At 46.0% G+C, this 15,116-nt stretch overlaps 2 protein-coding genes across 10 annotated transcripts in view; one reads left to right on the top strand and one right to left on the bottom strand.

Moving 5' to 3' along the window:
• LOC100118634 (dedicator of cytokinesis protein 3) overlaps nt 1–15,116 on the bottom strand; it is an 85,648-nt gene that overhangs the window by 48,792 nt on the left and 21,740 nt on the right. The window lies entirely within an intron of this gene.
• Nucleotides 1,148–14,960, top strand: LOC100678367 (innexin inx3). 5 transcript variants are annotated; one of them, XM_032595968.1, is made up of 5 exons: nt 1,148–1,190; nt 9,787–9,973; nt 10,944–11,368; nt 11,511–11,906; nt 12,147–14,960. In XM_032595968.1, the coding sequence occupies exons 2-5, from the start codon at nt 9,811–9,813 to the stop codon at nt 12,351–12,353; spliced, it is 1,191 nt and encodes a 396-aa protein (XP_032451859.1). In that variant the 5' UTR covers nt 1,148–1,190; nt 9,787–9,810; the 3' UTR covers nt 12,354–14,960. The 5 variants fall into 5 exon arrangements, with proteins under 5 accessions (XP_032451859.1, XP_003427733.1, XP_032451857.1 ...); XM_003427685.5 differs by lacking the exon at nt 1,148–1,190 and adding an exon at nt 1,456–2,036; XM_032595966.1 differs by lacking the exon at nt 1,148–1,190 and adding an exon at nt 5,698–5,844.

Here is a 15,116-nt window from a genome sequence, read left to right as displayed (position 1 = left end):
TTCATCCTCGCTCGCCAAAACCAATAGACCGCAAAACTTCTCACCGCAATCGAAAATTGCGCAACTTCGTACACGCTCAAACGTTTACCGCACAATCGAAATTCCCTGCGCTTAAAAGCTCCCGTAAACAATAGCTCCGGCGACGACAGCCTCTATACTACCGTCATCGAATAAATCTTTAAAGCTGCCTCATTGTCGGCACATATGCAATGCGTTTTCGAAGTCAGCAGCGTCGTAACGAGAGGATCAATTGATCATGGAGACAAGCAGCAGCGCTGCGCCAAGTGAGAGCGTAAGTTCGCGGTTATCTAGGTCGCGGCTCGTTTCACAATGTTTACACGCAGCGACGACGACGCCGAAGGATTTTATTGGACTCGACGACCGGCGGAGGATTATTGGCTTCAAAAGGAACACGACTCTCTCTCTCTCTCTCTCTCTCTCTCTCTCTCTCTCACGAGACATACAGATGAGCGTCTTATCTTTTTCATTGCTTTATCAGTATAGTGCCAGAGATTAGACTCCCAGCTGCAGTTTGATGATATGTTTGCGGTGCACAGCCAGTGTAAAGATCTGATTTGAGTTCGGTTGTAAAACGCTGGCAACAATGGCATATTACTTACGGTTTTCCGCGCATCGGCGGGCTGACCTATAATCAAACCTCGTGCGCGCATTAACTCTCGCGAGCGGAGACCACACCGCGCGCGCTTATTAAACGCGGCGTATCTGCTAATTTGCTCGTGAGCGACCGTCGATGATGTGCGCATTCTATAACTGTTCCTGCGCGTCGAGAGAACTCGGGAATCGCGTTATGTTATACGAGCATTATGTAAGCGTTTTCGCATCGAAACGATTCGAGCGAATCCGCATCGTCGAGCTTGTAAGGAAAAATATCAAAGTAATAAGTGTAACCTACTCATTAAATAAAAATCATTATATGCATAGACCTCGCAAACGCGAAAAAAGAACTCGTACAGTATAATATATAGGTATACGTGCAGGAGATCACGGCTTCATCTGCAGCACGTCTCTCTCTCTCTCTCTCTCTCTCTCTCTCTCTCTCTCTCTCTCTCTCTCTCTCTCTCTCCGGGCCGTAATAATCCCGTCTGCTACGCACCTGGCAGTAGCGTGCGCCGCAGTCCCGAAGTAAAACGGTCCGGACTGCCATTACCAGCGAGGAGAGTCTCGTGCAGGTAGGTATACCTGTAGCATAGAGAGAGATGCAGAGGGAGAGGGAGATAAAGAGAAAGGCGCACGCAGAATTCTGGAAGAGAGGGATATAATGTGTAGCCGAGAAGGAAATGCTGCCGCGTCTCCACTCGCTCGTGCGTATACGCGCATGGGTTTAAATGGGGGAACTTTTTTTAATTCAGAAAATTAAATTTTTATTGGGTAACAGAGCTCGAAGCCTGTCCTAGACAATCGAATCATCTCTCTCTCTCTCTCTCTCTCTCTCTCTCTCATCAATCAGCTCCCGGTCCTATGCCAGTCCCACAACAATCTATACGCAGCAGCCGAAAAACTCAATTCCGTAGAGAGCCAACGCCACACACACACGGAGCAAAAGCAACGCAAGAAGGGCATAGGCATCACGGCGGTCGAGTAACCTCACTGTTCGCGCCGGTGGTGGGGCCCGACATCGGAGCGGGGCTGTGGTTGTATGCTCCGTCCTTTTCTCCTCTCGGCGCTCCGAGTCGTCGAGCTCTCGGCGCGAGGCCACCAGTCGCTCTCCGGGCCCGTTCCGCGCGTCACGCGCGTACACCGTTCTTTTTCTCCCCCCTTTTTTTCTATCTCTCTCTTCTACACACGCTGTCTCTCCTTGTATTTATTGTTGTTACATAGAGATAGTTACAGAGTTACGGGCGTCTTTTGTTGTTGTTTACGGGCAGCTCGACGCGTAACGTTGTGAGAGTGTGATTATTAATCTGTGAGAGTAGAAGTATACCTACTGCAGTGAGAAGTCGAAGCTACGGAGAAAGAGAGAGAAAGAGAGGATTCCTCGCCGTGATTTACCTTCTCTGAGAGGAGAGCTCTGCAAGGTAGGCTGTAGTGCGTTTCGTCGCTGGATTGTAAATATGGTGCGATTTCGAAAAGTGCGGAAAGAGGTTATTCGAAAAGTGACGCAACCGAGAAAGAGAGGATCTCTGAGTGAAAATCGGTATTTAAGAAACTGTGCAGCGACGCTATACGCTAGTTTTGAAACATAAGGGGGTTGTGTGACTCGCGCGTGTGTGCAACAGTTGCTCGGCGGGGGTCCTTCCGGCCGTCGCACGAAATGTGAAATTCCGTATACTATATACTGGTAAACCCAACGTGGCTCGCAGCGCGACAGACAAAGCCGTGAGAGAGACGCGCTTTTTCACCAGTTTCGGAGCAGATGCGCGCCAGGTTGCGTCGAGAACGACACGCTACTCTCCGCGTCTGCGCTGGAATTTATGTGAAAGGGCACGCTTACTCACGATACTTTCTCGACGACGTCATGTTGTTATTACGCGTAATAGTATGGAGCTGAAGTGCGGAATTCCGCGAAATCAGCCCTCGCGCGCGTTTACTAGCTCGCTCGGCGTAAATTAAGAAAGAGCCGCTGCCGCTATGCGCGTATAAGTATACGGGAGAGAAATAACAAACGCCGAGCGTCTCACTGAGACGCAAGGGCACGAACGTCGTTTTTTCACTCGCTCTCGCGTAAAGACAATGAGAGAGTCGTGCAGCTGGACTCTGCTGTCGACGCTGTTGTGTACTATTGTTGTAACGCGGCGAGTCGACTATAATGAAGCGAGACATTCTTTCGAACGAATTTCTTTCTCAGTCTAGCGTAATACACTCGAGTTTGATTTCGGGTTTTTACCCATAGAGGAGCGTATACACAGAGCTGACTAATTTCGCGGACAATGTGATGCGCGCACGACGTCGGCTTTTACGCGCCCCACCTCTCTCTCTCGCTCTCAAACTCGCCGTAAATTTTAACAGCCGATAAAGTTCGCCTCGTAAACCCCGCGCGTGTATGAAAACAGCGTGTTCCCAGCGTAAACACGAGACGTTAAATCCCCCGCAACTATTTTTTTCTCATTTTTCTCATTCTTCGCGGGTGTAGGTACTTATACACACACTTTCCGAAGATTTTAAAAAAATCTCACCCAACGCGTCGATCAGTCAAGGCAGTCGATCGAGACGGACAAACGAGAGGAGCCAATAATTTCTCCTCGGCGCGTCTTTTCTCACGCTCTGCGGCCTGCGCTTACGCTTAGCCCGCGACACGTCTTGTACTTATGTACACCCACGGTGTGCTGCAGCATCGGTTAGAGCGCAAAAAGCGCGTTGAGAAAATTTCATCGCTTTGTTTCGAACGAACGCCTCCGGGACACAACGCTGCGGATGGCGCACAATAGTAAACAAAAGAGCGGCGCAGACCAGCGCAAGGCCGTAACTCGGGTGTCGTTGCATCCGTTGCGATTAAATAATCGTGCGGAGCTAGTGCATCACGTATACGCGCGAAACGCGATCGTTTCCGCTGCTGATTTTTGCTGCTCGAGAGAGGCGATGTTTATTCGAGGCTGTAGTAGAGTAAGAGCCAGAGGGAGTTTGTTTTAAGCGTATTCCGCGCGCTCGGGGTGACGTTGTAATTAGCCGATTAAGCTTGAGATATTATATGCCAGAGATTTGCATTGCTGTACAAGTAGAAAGTAATCTGGATTTTCTACTCGGCGTGTGTGTACAATGACGCGGGTGTATTTTAATGCAGCTTCTATTATACACCCACCGGCCAGCTGGGTAATTACCGGTTATTAAATTAAGCATACTCGCCGCATTCTGTACGAGGGCGTTAATTATCCACTCGGAATTTACGACACACGAGCGCGTGATTCCTTCGCATGAAATTCTAATCGCGGAAAAGCTTTTCACCGTATAATCATCGATAAAAAAAAATAACGGAAAACTGGTATTTCGAGTGAAAGGCATCTCGAAGAAACGAGTCTCTCTTTCACTATATACCCGAATAGCCAAGTAAGAAACGGCGAAGCCCGAACGACCCGTGCTCAAATCAGTGACCATCAAATTATCGCGATATACCCCCATAAAGAGACTTTGTTACTTCAGCCCCGGATACCGCCGCGGATGCGTTGAATGCTCGAAAATAAAAATCCAAACCGAGTGCGTATAGTATAATCCTCTCCTCGAAAAACACTCGGCTTCGCGCGTCTGGGGCGATGCACAGAAAAAAGTATCGGGCATCAGCTCTCGAAAAAGAAAAACCACTGTGTGTGCCACATGTGGCCGTGTATAAAAGCAGCCGTTGTACGCCCGATAAAGCCGGCGCGTAGCTGAACTCGCCGCCGGCTGCACTATACGGATTTACCTCGTTACGAAATGCATATAGGCTCCGCTGTATAGTGAATGGAGAACGCGTTTTCGCGATAGCCGCGCCCGCGCGCGTTCTATATAGCCTCGAGTTGTAGAGGATTTTTTAATCGAGTTTATCTCGTTAGTGCAATTTCACTTTGTTATAACTTTATTAACGAAGAGACTTTGGTTTTTCTTATGAGGTATATAGAGTATCGTTCGCATAACAGAAGCTCATAACGCGTATAGGTGTCGATTTCACACGGAGGGAATCGGTTTCAATGTCGTCGATCAATTTTCAGCGATACAACCCGCAGAAAACACGTTAAATCGACGAGGATTTTTTACTGGGATTACGACGTTCGTTACGCAACGACGACGGCGTGTTTCCTTCGCTATTTACCTCTGGCGTAGCGAACTCGAATTTTGCGCTAAAGCGAGTACACTACGCAACCGATTTCCTCACGTGAAATATATCGATTCAACGCTCGCTATACCTATAGCATCGGAAAAGGCCGAAAAGTATTAGAAAGCTGTCGGAACGCAAGAGTCATCGTCCTGCGGCTCTCTCTCTCTCTCTCTCTCTCTCTCTCTCTCTCTCTCTCTCTCTCTCTCTCTCTCTCTCTCTCTCTCTCTGCGTCACAGTAGATTCATAAAGGAAGTCCGCGAGTTGTTTCCGCGTGTATCACACAGCGTCTCTTTCGGCTCTCTTGTAACTGACAGAAAAAGCTATAGCCCAGAGAGAGAAAGGATATAAGGGATGAGGTGTCAATTATCGTTCCTATGTTAAGTCCACTTCCTCGAACAAAGAGAGCACAGTCGCCTCGATCCTTTTGACTCGCGTCTTCTAATACAACGCGCGGAGAGAATTTCTTTTCAACGAGTTGTTGTTGCACGTGTCACGTGACGATGAAATACTTTCTTGGACGTTACAAGAGGTGTCATATCTGCTAAAAATTCAAAGTCGCGCTTTGCATTTAAAAGCCTCGAGCCTGTATGTCTTCCGAAAATATTTATCCAGCGAGATAATCGCTCTCGGAGAGAGAAACACCATATCATCTAGGTGTGACTTGTACACAAGATGAGAGGGATAGCTTATATTCCCATACATAATATAAGCGGCTCTTTCCCGGACTTTCTAATCTCGCGCTGGAGATGAGCTTGTGTGGGAAAAGGGCATTTGAGGAAACTTCTTTTTTTTCGGCTGTTGATTTTTCCCGCGCGCGGCCGCAGGCACTGTCTCGGAAGTTCAAGACGAACGCGCACGTGAGCCGAGTTTTGATGGACTTTCGGGAGTAGAGTAGGTACACCACTCGTATACGAACTTTTAAAGCGTCGCTTACGATTTTTCAAGCAAAACGAAGCAACACACGAGCGCGAACCAGTCCTCCCCGCAGAACCAGAAGAGAAAAGGAGTCCACGTCCACGCAGCCCCGGTGTCCATGTCCCTCCTCGCGTTTCGAGAATTCGAAGCGAAGAAGAAGAGGCAGAGGAAGGGAGAGAAAGGTGCGCCGGTCCCCGAACGGAATACCTTTCCCACGTCCGATCATAGATTCTTCGCTCTCGGGCCGACCTTGGGCGATTTCACGATTCACGCTTCGAGAATGCCGCCACCGCGATGCATGTGCCGGCCGCTCTTTCTTTATCCTCGAGGTCCTTTATTTAGACTTGTCGCGCTATGGATTCGTCGTTCGAGGAAAGTCGAGTCGGGGGCATTGCTACGAGGAAAAGTGAGCAGCGATAATTGATGCGAGCCGTTTGAAAATTTTCGTAGCGATGTGCAGTTAGCGGATCAAGATCAGTAATCTAAATTGCGGCTGTTTGAATTCCTGAAGCCTGAGGTGGCCGGTGAATTTTGAAAAGTTGTGTACCGGAAATTCGGTGAACGATCTCGTGATTCACGAGGAATTTCGCGCGAGCTATCCAGAGAATAATGGAACTACTCGTGCAAGTTATATTGTATCCTGGATGTGTCTTGCAGTGGATCTCGCAAACGATGAATAATTCAGTGGGGAAATACTCTCGACTTTTGATCATCAATCGAGGCTTCTGAAAACGCAGTTTCGTTCGATGGTCACACCATAGATATACGCACTGCGAGTCGAAGTATATAGAAAGCCAGATCCTCTCATTGTTTGTCCCATTTCCATATCATCGTGCATTTATCCGGCGCCGCGGCAGTTGCCGGCGCGTGTAATCACTCGTGAATCAACGAGACGATGATTCAGAAAGAAAAACATTTAAAATTAATTAACCGCTACCAGCCGCTTGCGGTCTTTCTCACGTTGTAAGATCGGCAGCTTTGTTTCGCCTTGTATCAACCTTCGAAAAAATATATAACATTTAAAACATCCACCTCCATGTGTCAACGTATAAACAGAGGTGCGTCCACGAACAGCTAGCTACACCTCTAACTGTAAAATCCATAGAAGCCACTAGAGAGTCTCCAACACTGTGCACACGCGTCGGTGCGAGTTCGCGTCCTTTCACCATCGGCGCGGGCATAAGGATCAGTCACCTGCGCGAAAAATTATTGTGTGTTCTCTCTCTCCCTCTCGTGCGAATAAAAGCAAACGCGCCCGACGTTCTGAATTATTCATGGGCGCGTTCCGTATAATTCCCGCCACGGGGAATCGAGTGTTTCTCTCTCTCTCTTCTCTTCTCTTTTTGCGAACCTGTCATTATCGATCGAAGCGTTGCACGGCGCAGGATCGGAAAATGTTTCTGATTGAGATGAGAGAGCGAACTGTTACAATATTATACCCGCATTATATATCGTTGTAATTTTTGTTGCGCGTCTCTCGATCGAAAAATATGATGAATCTCCATAATTCATCTTTCAATTGTTATTTCGAGCCCCCATTAATATTAATGCTCGCTGAAAGCGGCGATTTGCATGCGCGGCACCGACTGCAGCGTTCTATATATTCATGAGAGAGAGAGAGAGAGAGAGAGAGAGAGAGAGAGAGAGAGAGAGAGAGAGAGAGAGAGAGAGAGAGAGAGAGAGAGAGAGAGAGAGAGAGAGAGAGAGAGAGAGAGAGAGAGAGAGAGAGAAAGGACGACGCGTAACTTTTTAACTGCAGCTGGCGGCGCTGATAAAAATATTTTTCCCCCCACTAGCAATCAAAACTTATGCTTTCACGATTGCGATTGTTTTTCCACCCGGAAATCTGGGACGCGGCCAATTGTTTCGTCGCGCGTATAAAAGTTTTATACCTCGATCGGGTAGGCTGTTATACACGGCGCTTGTTGTTCCAATTAGTTCGTGAAAGAAAATCTCCCGGTGACGATCACGCAAACAAAATTCCATCGGGAGTATCATCGCCAATGGTAGAGAGCACACGAGGATTTATTAGATCATTCGAGCGCGTTTATCCGTGTGAGAGAGATCGGATCGGAGTATGCGGTGGCACATACGCAGGCGGGAGCCAATATCCTCTCTCTATACTCTCTACTGTCTCGAGAATAGTCAATTGGAGTTATAACGGCAAAGTTTAAGTTGCGAAACTCGATCCGTCTGCTGGCGTGTAAACCAGTCGCGCGAGGGACTCAGCAGAATTTACTCTGTTACACTTCACTTCTACTGTATTATACGTTCGGCGCTGAATAATTGCTGATCTTTAAAAGCAGTGTCACGTATAATCCGAGGAAAAAGCGAAAACTTCTTGAAAGCCTCGGACGAGAGAAAAAATTACGCCAAGCGCAGTTGCAGAAACATAAAGCGATGAAAAAGAAAATCAGACGCATAACAAAGCCGAGATGAATACTTATACTTGTCATATACGTGGAACGGGGACAATGCGCGCGAGCGACTTCTTGGCGATTGACCCCGCCGGAGAGAGATGCGGAGCGACGACGACGTCTGCCTTCAATTAGTTAACTAATAAACTTCTAACGACCTACAACTCGATACTCGCTACAGCAGTGGCATTCGCGTGGGACTGCCGTGCTTTCAGGGTCTTATCGTTTAACCGCGACGAGACCGAGCCTTCAGTGAGGCGTTCTTTTTTCGGCAATCAACGCTGGCTGTGCGTGGCGCTGATTCTAGCTGAGACGGTGATTTTTTTCCGGGAAATCATAGATTCACATACGTACGACGGCTCTGCAGATACGCCGTTACGCGGCCGGTAAATACGAGAGATAGCAGCTGGATGTATATTCCTGCGCGCGGAGATAAGTTTATTAATTTAGGAAGTCCGCTCACAGATAACGACGACGACGAGGAGGACGACAGTTTTCCAGCTTTCCAGAATTTTCACTCCTCCTTATCTGCAGACTCGAGCGCTATCTCCACACCGCTAAATTCTTCTCCTCGCGGGCTGTAAAAAAAACCAAACAGCGACGTCTTATCGAGCCGAGCAAACATACGCGCCGAGCAAACTCTTCGAAGCCGAGGCGTTTCTTCTCCATACGTGTCTGTCTATAAACGAAGAGCAAAAAGAAAAAAATCCAGCCAGCAGCGCAGCAACGTGACCCACATGCAGAAAATCCGCGCGTTTATAAGGACAATCGAGAGACTGCATCGCTGACGCACGCGAAAGTCCATGTTGTACGCGCACGAGGACGCTCTCTTCGAGTAATATAACATACGGGGGCCGCCGCCGCCGGAAGCTAGCCTTATAACGTGACGCAGCGCAAACCCCGCTTCACTGGACCCATCCTCCTCCTACTACCACTATACTTTGTCGGAGACTCGACACACGCTGTGCGCTTATACTTGTGCTCGTTGTTGCTTGTTCAGTTGTCGCGCGAACGCGACAGCGACGATGTGGCGAGCGGACGGTTTTCGGTCGTGACTTGTGCCGTGGGTGTATGATATTGTGCATAGTAATTCGACGTGTCGGTCGGTGCTCTATCTTTTCGAGGTATTTATAGTGGATTCGTTGAATTTTTGTGTGTATAGTGAATGGTATAGAATATTGTGCGAATGTATTAGCTCCGCGACTAGCGCATAACGCTTAAGCGATCTATTTCAACGATATAACAACGCCGGGGGGCGAATTAAACAATATGCCGAGATTTAAAAAATCGATATGCAAAATTACATAAAATTGATACCTGCGCGTACAGTCAGGCTCGACGATTTAATGCCTTTCGCAATGCCAGCCGCGCGCGGCTCTCGAGCGTATAATAAATGGGAAATTCTCAGAGTAACCATTACGGAATGTGCGGCGCATTTTTCTCCGCAGCCTATATCTGATCTCTAACGCGGCACACTATGTACAGCCGATCGAATCGGAAACTGTACATTGTCTATAAAAATCTGCGTGTACGCCGATCGCGCGAACGAAACCGCACCATATTTATAATAATAATTTATCGACGGCTCAAGGCCGCTTATTATCCCATCACTGCATCATTGCTGATTATATCTAAAGCAGGTCTCCATAATGCATAATGTGAATGGGACGAATTAGCGCTAATCTGTGCGTATCGTTTGTGTTATAGGGAGTATAACAAGAGCCGAAAAAGATGGCGGTGTTCGGCTTGGTCTCGGCGGTCGCCGGCTTTGTGAAAGTACGATATTTAATCGACAAGGCCATAATTGATAACATGATCTTCAGGGCCCACTACAGAATCACATCGGCTATTCTATTCGCTTGTTGCATCATAGTCACGGCGAACAATCTAATAGGTGAGTACTTTGGTTTTTTTTTCATGTTGTTCTCTTCTCTCCTTGTGTGTGAAAAGTATATCCCATTTCTGGCGCATTAAACTTTCTATACGAGGTTGGATCCGTTGTCTCAATCTTTTATTCGAGTATGATAGAGCAGTTTTGTGTAAATATAGTCGCATCGATGGTTACGTTTTCCGATCGTTAAAAATCTCAGGCTATTTTAGTTATACAGTCTGACGACTGAATCATCGACTAGCCGTAATTGCGAAGGTTAAAGTTAACGCATCACTCGTGTACATAGTAAAGAGAAAATTTTCAAATTTCACCTACTTGTTCGCGAGTTTTCAACGTCGCGTATGATACAGCTAAACAACCAACTCGTTCTACGCGTTTATTCACAGTCGAAGCAATTGTTTCTCTGAACAAAAGCCCGATTCTCTCCGCGACTAAATCATTGCCATTCTTCACTTTCCCCCATCGCGCGGTGTCGTAACTAACGTCTAACCCACTTAGCTTAATGAAAAATGAGAAGCGCAAGAAAAAACTCGCTCCTCGACCGTGAGCTTGTAATTTCGCAATTACGCTGCGCGCATAAAAAGATGCAGCCTAACGAGTTCCATGAAAACTACGAGTCTTTCAAAAATCCCGACAAGTCCGATGCTGCGAATTTCACCTTTAATACAGGCTGTTATTAAAACTGCAGATTGTGTGAACACTCGTTTTCCAGAGGCTTTTATCGCGATTCTGCAAGCCTCGTGGTTTTATGCACACTAGTATAGCCACAATATTGTATCCTATTGGATGAAATTTCACCGAGTCTGCATACACGGGATGCGCGATGCAGCTGCTTTCGACGAATCGCAAAAATAGATCACTTTGTCGCTTCACTCTCGATCGTATTTCCTCGCGTGGACAAAGCTCATCGTTACAATGTACAGCGAGCATCGTCGACGAAACGAAAAACTAAAGATCTTGCATTGAATTCCAGGTGACCCGATAAACTGCATCGGCGACGGCGCTGTCCCCGGCCACGTGATCAACACGTACTGCTGGATCACGTACACGTTCACCCTGCCGGGGAACCTGAACAAGCCCGTTGGAACGCACGTGGCCCATCCAGGTCTCGGCGGCGACTACGGCGAGAAGAAGTTCCACTCGTACTACCAGTGGGTGCCGTTCATGCTCTTCTTCCAGGGCATCCTCTTCTACGTACCCCACTGGATGTGGAAGCAGTGGGAAGAGGGCAAGATCCGTACCATCTCCGAAGGTATGCGAGGTGCCTTGGTTGAGACGAAGGTCGAGCGACAGGCCAGGATGCAACGACTCGTCACTTACATCTGCGACACAATGCACCTGCACAACAGCTACGCTGCCGGATACTTCTTCTGCGAGGCGCTGAACTTCATCAACGTCGTAAGTGTCTTTTGCTTTGTTTGTATAATACGACGTTTCCCACGACTGTTTTTTTCTCCTCTCGTTTGCACGCTGTGTGCGTGTAATTACGAGACGGTCGGTCATCATGTCTGCTTGTACTAAAACAAAGACTGACTTTCAGGTGGGCAACATCTTTTTCGTGGACACCTTCCTGGGCGGCGCCTTCCTGACCTACGGCTCGGACGTCGTCAAGTTCAGTAACATGAATCAGGAGCAGCGTTCGGATCCTATGATCGAAGTCTTCCCACGTGTAACCAAGTGCACCTTCCACAAATTTGGTGCCTCCGGAACGATTCAGAAGCACGACGCCCTCTGCATCCTGGCTCTGAACATCCTTAACGAGAAGATCTACATCTTCCTCTGGTTCTGGTTCATCGTACTGGCCGTCATGTCTGGCTTGGCTCTGCTCTACAGTATGGCCGTGGTCCTGCTGCCCAGTACCCGCGAGGCCATCCTCAAGAAGCGCTTCAAGTTCGGCACACCCACTGGATGCCAGGCTCTGATCAGAAAGACCCAGGTGAGCTTCGTAATGCAAATGTCGGAAAAGCCGTTGTGTGCGTTAGCCGAGCGCTCGAAATTTGAATGCATAATAATGAGACTTCGGAAAGCCGTGAGCAGACAGCGAGCTCATTTTACATTTAAAGCAGCGCATTTCCACGTTGATGGAAAATCGTTGTTGGTTCACGGCAAAATTTTCATTGTTTATCACAACGCTGCTTATAAGTTCAATTTTAACGATGTATCTTTTAACTTTCAGGTCGGAGACTTCCTGCTGCTTCACTTTCTGGGCCAGAACATGAACATGATGATGTTCAACGAAGTGCTGGACGAGCTCTGTCGTCGACTGCATCTGAGCTCCAGCAGCGGTGCCTCGCCGACATCGGTGCCGTCGGCACCGAGCACACTCGAGATGTCGCCTATCTACCCGGAGATCGAGAAGTTCTCCAAAGACACGGAGATCTAAGCGCTCCGGATCAGCCACCCCCCACTTTCGACAATATATGTGATACGCGATTAAACCGCGGAGGAGTTGCTACTATATAAAACATGGCCCTCACATCGAGAAAGGAAACAGGGAGATAACGAGGACGCACTGGACCATCGTAGGACAATATTTACATTAATGTACACGCGCACATATTATAGGCTCTCTTTCTCTTTCTCGCTTCGAGGAGACACGAGCTCTGCAGCAGCTTCTTGCTCTTTCGCATTTGAATGTTAGTTTCGTATACGAGGCGACGAAGCGGAGGATCCTTGAGTGTACTTCAGAAAGAAAATTACGTAGATGGGAGCCAGTGCGACATGATAACGGACGTGCGTCAGGTGTACGTTGGAGAAAGAGAGAGAACACTGCCTCGACGAAGTATAATATTACACGGAGCGTCCGGAGCGATGGGCTGTGAGTGATAAAAAAACTGTTCTCTGCTTCGTCGCCGATTATCGATAAGTCTCTCCCACGCCCTCAGATATCTATACGACCTGAAGAATATAAGAGAAGAGGAGAACGAAGACGACGTGAAAAAAAACGACTACGACGACCTGCTCGAAGTTGTAATCAAGCCGCCGACGCACGCGATCTTCGCATAATATAACGTTACTATTTTATTAATATTATTATTATTATTATATTATTTGTATTGTATTTTTTTTTGTCGAACAGTGTGTCAATCGAGCTTGCGGAAAATGCCTAGCCTGTGTGGAAACTAGAATTTATTTTTGGATAACACGAATCATCTTTGAAATTGTTGCGATACATCGCGATTAAGTGAGATTTACGTTTTTGGACAGTTGAATTTTGTAAATATTCCAAGCGCAATTTTCCGGACACTCGATTGACATGCCGACTCATTTTGTCATCAGCATCGAACCTCGTCGATTAATTTGTAAGGCGAGGCCTCTCGCGAGTTTTCAAGTAGACGAAATCTATGCGCTAGCTAATTTTTATTATGTTTCAATTGAAATCTCATTTTTTTTTCTTTTCTCATAACCTATAGATCTGTTGTATTTTCTTCTCCACGACTTTCATCCGTCAGACTCGAGGCATTTCTTTTTTTTAATTGAATGTACACGTCGATGCGAAAGAACGAGAGTATTATTTTTGTCGCGCGTTGGCGTAGTTGAATCGAACGATTGCAATTGTAAATTTAAGGACGTCAAATGACGATGCGATAATCAAATTTCATAGTGTAAGTTTTGCTATTAAAGCTTTTTTGAAAAAAGTGTAACTATGACAATAAGCAATAAGAGAAAGGCGTGTTTCAATTTTTGTTTAATATAATGTCGTTATATAGTAATTTACGATGAATTTTTGTAGTTTATTCAATGACAATAACGAGAAAGTAATACATATCAAATATATGAATCTTTAGTATTTTTTATGAAACTCGGCATTTAGCTAAATTTCCTAAACTTCACATATTTCGTTGTGTCGGATGCATTCCTGCATGTAAATGTCGTGTGCAATAAACGATACAGAGCGAGAGAGAACGAATCTTTATTAAAATACGCGTGCAATCTGAAATCACACGTAGGACTGTGAAATTTTTCGTACTATGTAATAATCTCTCATTGCCATTACGCTCGACGCTGTTCTATTATTCACCGTCTGACTTTTTCTCTCATTGCGAATCGTTCTCGCGGTTCATAAATCACAAGGCGCAAATGCATGTAGAAAAACGAGCCAGTGCTGGTCTTTTTAAATTTACCGCGAGTACGAGAGGGCGCATCTCCGTCCAAGGGAGTTTTACACAAAAACAAACCGCATGTCTCGCTCCACCAGGATGTAGCAAAAAAGTCATTCGTCACTCTTTTTCTCCTCTCGTTAGGAATACGCACATACGCATATTGTGCTTCTAATACCAACAAAATCCACCTTTTGACACAAAGTTTTCAACCCTACTGTGTTACGTTCTGTGTGAACAAGAGAAGAGAAATGAGCGAAGGCTTCATCATTTTGTAAACAATCTGAAATTATAATACATGTACAGAGTGTTGAAGCCGCTATGAGATTCTTTGCTGTGTTTGGTACGAGAATACGAAATATGCAACAAAAAAATTATAAAAAGACAATATTTTGCGATCTCTCGAAGTAAACGCGAGATCGGTTGAAACGTAGGTTTGCAATTTATATAACAGTAATTAAAAAAAAAAGACAAAAATAATGCTGCTACTTATGTAGTTCATAGAGCTCGATTATATACACATATATATATATAGTTTATGCATATACAATATAGTCCTGTTCTCTGAGTGATATGTTCATAAAATAGCCTTGCGAAGAGATTGTGGGTAAGAATAATGAAATGGAATAGATAATGAAGAGATTCGAAGAGTTTAAAGAATGACTAAAGCGTATATAGTTATTTGTAATTTTCACGATGTGCCTCTCGTAGGGTTATAAAGACACTTAGGTATTAAGAGATTTTATGGATAAATAATTCGTTATTATATGTAATTTACGCCGCGATGCAAAGTGAGAGGAAGACTGCCAATTTGTGCAACGCCGTTAAATGAAGGAAAAAAGCAATTGTGAATTTATAAATTAGTAAATAAAGCTATTTCTCCAAAAAAACGAGGCTCTTCTCGTTATTCATACTTACCGCTTTCAACGACAAGATTAAAATGCAAATGTAACGCAAATTTTGGTCGATGCCAATAAAAACTCAAATCCAAGATAAAGAAGGAAACGTGACTTCTCGAAGAATCGAGTTCATTATACACGATACGA

The sequence above is a fragment of the Nasonia vitripennis genome, chromosome 1, assembly GCF_009193385.2.
Source record: "Nasonia vitripennis strain AsymCx chromosome 1, Nvit_psr_1.1, whole genome shotgun sequence".
In the NCBI taxonomy this organism is placed as follows: domain Eukaryota; kingdom Metazoa; phylum Arthropoda; class Insecta; order Hymenoptera; family Pteromalidae; genus Nasonia; species Nasonia vitripennis.
This window is presented reverse-complemented; position numbering and strand designations above follow the sequence as displayed.

Coding starts and splice junctions, on each gene's coding strand:
- LOC100678367 (XM_032595968.1), top strand. CDS start 9,811: ATGGCGGTGTTCGGCTTGGTCTCGGCGGTCGCCGGCTTTGTGAAAGTA. Junction 9,974..10,943: donor CACGGCGAACAATCTAATAG/GTGAGTACTTTG, acceptor ATTGAATTCCAG/GTGACCCGATAAACTGCATC. Junction 11,907..12,146: donor CTCTGATCAGAAAGACCCAG/GTGAGCTTCGTA, acceptor TTTAACTTTCAG/GTCGGAGACTTCCTGCTGCT.